At 37.5% G+C, this 6,000-nt stretch overlaps 1 protein-coding gene across 1 annotated transcript in view; it reads right to left on the reverse strand.

Moving 5' to 3' along the window:
- LYRM1 (LYR motif containing 1) overlaps positions 1-5,677 on the reverse strand; it is an 83,184-nt gene extending 77,507 nt beyond the window's left edge. The window contains exon 1 of the mRNA XM_008057964.1: positions 5,545-5,677. Within this exon, the coding sequence (XP_008056155.1) occupies positions 5,545-5,661 (117 nt within the window). The 5' untranslated portion in view covers positions 5,662-5,677. The remainder of the gene's footprint in view (positions 1-5,544) is intronic.
- Positions 5,678-6,000: the final 323 nt, after the last annotated feature.

The following is a 6,000-nucleotide window of genomic DNA, read 5'->3' on the forward strand; positions in this document are numbered from 1 at the left end:
TGCTCCCTCACCTTCTCTTAAGATCAGAAATGCATGAATTTTAGGCATTTATTGAAAATGTACATAAGCCATATACATGAAATAGACTCCTTAGCTAGTACACCAAGTTTCCACAAAAGCTGTCTGCTGGTTGGAGAGGCCCAGCAGCTTCTAGGAAGGCTGATCACATTCTCTGATATTGCCTGTGAGGGATAAGAAATGGTATATGGAAAGTGGCAGCCGGACTCACAAACACAGGCCTGAAGTAGTGCTTTTCTCTCAGTCTTTTATTCCCATCAGTCCTAGGCCAGAGACTGACCCATGAGTGCTGTGATAAATAGGAAATGAAGATAGGTTTTTTTTATCCATAAGGCTAAATGAAAATGGTTACTGATGTCTAGCTGGAGGTGGTGAGGTTTTTTCAAGTGTGTGCGTGTGCCACGGGTAAGGGGCAGGCAGATTTATGGACAGCTGCCTGCTGAAGATGGGTCAGTGGAAAGAACATTGACGAGTCCCAGAGGCCTAGATTTAAGTCCTAGCTCTGCCGCTTGAGAGATGTGAGGCACACTGCAACCGAGCCTCATTTCTTCAACTCTAAAACTGTAAAATATTTAAGTTACTATCTCACAGGAACTTTGTGAAGACTACAGGCAATAATAGTCAACATACGCTGAGCACTTACTATATGCCAAGCATTGCTCTAACCACTTGTCTCATTTAATCCTCAAAACAGCCCACAAATGTAGGTATGATTGTTAGCCCAGTGTTTAAAATAAAGAAGCAAGATCAAAGATATTATGACTTGCTCAAGTCGTACAACCATTAAGGGACAGAACCAGGATTTTAATAATGGCAGTGTGTCCTTATAGTTCTTATAAAGTCCTGTTAGAGTCTTAATCTTTGTTCATTTTGCTGTACTAAAAAGCTTTATTGGCAACTTTTGGTCGCTCTTAAACCTCTTGCTATTAGCCTACCCACAAGCCTGTTTAAAATATATAGGTGTAAGATTTTTTGTTTTGTCCCCAATATTAACATAAAATACTTCTTTGCTTTTCAGAGACAGCAGTTCTTTCAAACAGCCCAGGAGGTACTCTAGCTCACTAATGGCCCTCAGGTGCATTGTTATAAGTACTTCATGACAGGAAATAAATTTCTGATCCAGGCTTTAAGGTCTGAGGCATTCATGCTCTGTCATCTCCTAGAATGCCAGAATCTTAAGGGACTTTTAAAAAATACCACAATCCAGTGATTTTCAAACTGCTCAGAAAGACTACTGTCTTCTTTTTCCTTATTCCCCCAGTATATACACTCACAATCAAGGGTGAGCTCTGTCACAGGCCTTTGCACCTAACCAAGGAAGGATGATGCTGGTGGTAGAAAGTCACCAATTTAAACCTCTGGCCTGTTGTATACTAGCAAGTAACATCATTTTCAGTTTCCTAATCTGTAAAAGAAAGCTAATGATAACCGCCTCACAGAACTGTGATAGAGATTTAACTGATAAATACAAAATATACATGTATATTTTGTGTAAATATATTCATTTCAGTTTCCCACTGACTACCTTCAATGAAATTCTGCTTATTTGTACAAGAAACTTCAAAATACCTAATTTGATCCCCCTGAAAGTTAAAGAAAAGGCAATCACAAAGAATCACCCAGGATAAACCATTGGGGGCCTAAGTGGTGATAAAATCTACAAGGAAGACCCTAAATTAGCCATGCCTGATTTTGGCAGAAATGAAAGCTGCTTTTCTGCTTAGGTTACAACTAAGTAGGAGAATGCTAGACTAGACTGAAGACCTTTCATAACAAAAAGCTTTGTGCCTCAGGAAGACATCCATGTTTCATATATATCTTGGGGCACTATAAATACAGGCTGTGGTAGGCCAGAAACAAGTGAAGGGAGTAGTTTTTGGCTTTCTCTTGCCACCCTACCTTGATGAAGGTGCTGTCTACCAGAATGCTATCCAAGGACTCTATGACCAGCTGGGCAGCTTCTAGGACTTCATACAGAGATGAGGCTGCAGAAAGACCAAGATTTCTCCACCACTGCTTTCCAGCTACCAAAGAAGAGGCTGAGAAAGGCACCCAAATTGAGTGTTGTACTAGGCAGTTAGTGGCTGTAGATTGTCAACTTAAAGTTCAGGAACCAAATTTCAGACAGTAACTTTTTTTTTTTTTTGAGTTGGGGTCTCACTCTGTTGCTCAGACTGGAGTGCAGTGGCCACTCGACCTGATGGGCTCCGGTGATCCTTCCACTTCAGCCTTCCTAGTAGCTGGAACTACAGGCGCGCGCTACCACAACCGGCTATAGATGAGTAACTCTTATTTATCATTTAAAACTGAAGGCCTCTGCCCTGGATAGTATGGAGCACTAGCAAATCCTTATTACCCAACAGACTTTTCATAATATTTATTATGAATCACTAAAGTCATCACTGCAAAGTCACAGGCAGAGATTCTCACTTGTTTTGTTAGTTTATTTTTAGACAGGTACTCTTGCATAAGCTTGGAGAGGATAAGTTCTTCCACCGGATAGGCTGTGTCTTCAAATGGTCTGCTTTTCTGCTTGATGACTCAGAGTAGTTAAATCTTTGTGATTATCTGAGCCATAGCATTACCATGGAGATAAAAGCTTTCCCATCTTCTCACAGAAAAGTTTCATGACATTGGATTTGGCAATGATTTCTTAAATATGACACCAAAGACAGATAATAAAATAAAAAATAGACAAATTGGACTTCATCAAAATCAAAACCTTTTGTGCATCAAAGGCTATTATCAATAGTGTCAAAAGGCAACCCATAGAATGGGAGAAAATATTTGCAAATTACATATCTAATAAGGGATTAATATCCAGAATATATAGAGAACTCCTGCAACAAAAAACTCTTAACAACTTGATTAAAAAATGGGCAAACAATTGAACAGATATTTCTCTAAAAGAAGTTATATAAATGGCCCATGATACTCTATGTCAGCAGTCTCAAACGTTTTTGACATCATGGATCAGTTTTGTGGGAGACAATTTTTCCAAGGACTAGGGGTAGGAAGGAGATGGTTTTGGGATGATTCAAGTGTATAACATTTATTGTGCACTTTATTTCTATTATTAGTATATTGTAATATATAATTAAATAGTTATATTATATAACTCACCATCTTAAAGAGGCATGAATGAAAGTAGTAAATAAGGTAATTTTAATAAATTAAAATAATTGTTGGATTCTGACTTAAAGCCTGCCATCAGATGCAGCTGTACATTTGAAGTACATCAACTCACTTGCCACTCACTGATAGGGTTTTGATATGAGTCTGCAAGCAATTGATGTATTATGGTCTCTGTGCAGTCAAACCTCGCTGTTAACGTTAATCTGTATTTGCAGCTGCTCCTCAGCACTAGCATCACCACTTCAGCTTCACCTCAGATCATCAGGTAGGTATTAGATTCTCATAAGGAGTGTATAACGTAGATCCATCACATGTGCAGTTCACCATAGGGTTCGCACTCCTATGAGAATCTAATGCTGCCGCTGATCTGATAGGAGGTAGAGCTCAGGCAGTAATGTGAGTGATGAGGAGCAGCTGCAAATATAGATGAAGCTTCACTCTCTCACCTATTGCTCACCTCCTACTGTGCAGCCCAGTTCCTACCAGGTCATGGACTGGTACTGGTCTGTGGCCTGCGGATGGGGGACCCCTGCTCTATGTCACTAGTTATTAGGGAAATGCAAATCAAAACCAAAAATGAAATACTACTTCACATCCATTAGGCCGGCTATTATAAAAAAAAAAAAAATAGAGAGAGAGAAAACACCAAATGTCAGTGAGGAGGTAGAGAAACTGAAACCCTTATTCTTTGTTGGTGAGAATGTAAAATGGTGTAACTTCTGTGGAATACAGTAAGGTGGGGTTTCTCAAAAAAAAAAACATAGAATTACTACTTAATTCATCAATTAATTGGTATATGCCCAGAAAAACTGAAAGCAGGGATTTGAACAGATATTTGTACACCCATGTTCACAGCAGCATTATTCACAACAGCCAAAAGGCAGAAACAACCCAAATGTTCACTGACAAATGGATAACCAAACTATAGTATATAACATACAGTGGAATGAAATTCTGGTACATGCCACAACATGAATGAATCTTGAAAACCTTATGCTAAGTAAAATAAACCAGATGCAAAAAGATGGTATTATATAATTCTATTTATATGAGGTCAAATTCATAGAGACAAAAAGTAAAACAATAATTACTAGGGTTGGGGGTGTGGGTAATTGGGAGTTACTGCTTAATACAAAGTTTCTGTTTGGGATGATGAAAAAGTTCTAGAGATAAATGTTGGTGATGGTTGTGCAACAATAACAATGTACTTAATGCCACTTAAAAATGGTTTAAAGGGTGAATTTTATGTTATATCTATTTTACAAAAAATAAGCCAAAAGAAAGATTTATAGGCAGCGATTACAGTCTCTTGCAACACACTCCTATCCCCAATTCATCTTCTCAGAGATAATCTTTTTATTTTTATTTTTAGTCATAGGAAAGCTATTAATAAATATTTTGGGAAGGCACATTTTAAATATCTAGGATTCTGCACTTAGATCACTTTCGAAGTGTTTTTACTTCACTTTAATATGTTAGTAATGTGCCAGTTTAATAGTTGCCTAGTTCCAAATTCTAAAGGCACAACAAATTTAAGGTAAATTATTCCCCTAAACTTTTTCAGCTAGTTCCTCCTCCTAGAGACCTCCATTGTTACCCATTATTGAGATAATCCTACAAATATTGTTATATACTGTTTCTGTTTTTAATTCTTTGCATTTTCCCCATGTCTCCATATAATAAGCTTATAATAGTGTTATTGCTTCATATATCAACTTTAGTCTTTTGATGATATATTGATGTGACTGTGAAGATGGAGACTACTTGTTAAGGCCTGTTGAACTATACACATTTTGTAAACCATATGCAAGTTTTTTTTTTGAAGTAAAACTAATTAAACTCTTTAAAGGGGCTTTATGTAAGTAAAAGACCAATACAGAAAACTTACTATCAGAGTTTAGAGAACTAGCAATAACAACAAAAGCCTTCCCATAATCTTCCTTCTGTATCTTAACCAAGCTATGAACCTGCTCTATAGTTAAGCCTTACAGAGACCTCCTAAGACATGACAGTTACTGCTCTTTTTGAAAGGGTATTTATTTTTATCATTTAAAGCTGAGGTCACAATCATTTGGATATAGCCCATAAGCCACACTCAACCAACAGATATATCTTTTGTCTGGCTTACATGATATTTTAAACAACTGAAGCCAACATACAAAAATGGACAGATTTCTCAATTCTTAAAAAAAAAAAAATCAGAAGATCTGGCAATACTGGGTATACATTCTTGTGAGTCAACAACTGCTCTCATCAGAGTATGTCTCAGTCTCTAGTTGGTAACTATCACGCTCACTTCACTAATATTTGTTATCTGCAAGGCCTCAGCAGTCATATAAATTTCTACAACTAATCTAGAAGATGAAAATCTGAATTTCCTGGTCTCCTTACCTGGTGGGTTTCAAGAACAACAGTCATTAACTGGACTGGGACAAAGCTCCTAAACAGCCTCGTCAGAGCCCTGAAGTTGCAATTTCTGCTAAATGGCCCAGTGTAGACAGATGACATCTCGTCCACTTGATCTTCACCTACAGGAAAAACAACAGAATATAGTGTGGGGGTTAGATGTGTAAAGACAACTGAAATCATTAGTCAAAATGTGATAATCCCACATCAAAGAATTTTTGACACAAATTTTTACCAGATGTACAAGAATTTATATGCAAGGATGTTTACTGAAGTGTTTTTTTATAATAGCAAAAACTTATAAAGCACAAATGCTGTCAATAATAGGTATACCATATACTGAAATACTATTTCAGCCATTAAAAACAAGGGAAGAAATATGGGACGCGGCAAGATGGCGACAGGGCAACCCGGCGTCTGAAGCCCTCTGCAAGGGAGATC

The sequence above is a fragment of the Carlito syrichta genome, unplaced genomic scaffold (assembly GCF_000164805.1).
Source record: "Carlito syrichta isolate Samal-C Ts95f unplaced genomic scaffold, Tarsius_syrichta-2.0.1 Scaffold303175, whole genome shotgun sequence".
Classification (NCBI taxonomy): Eukaryota; Metazoa; Chordata; class Mammalia; order Primates; family Tarsiidae; genus Carlito; species Carlito syrichta.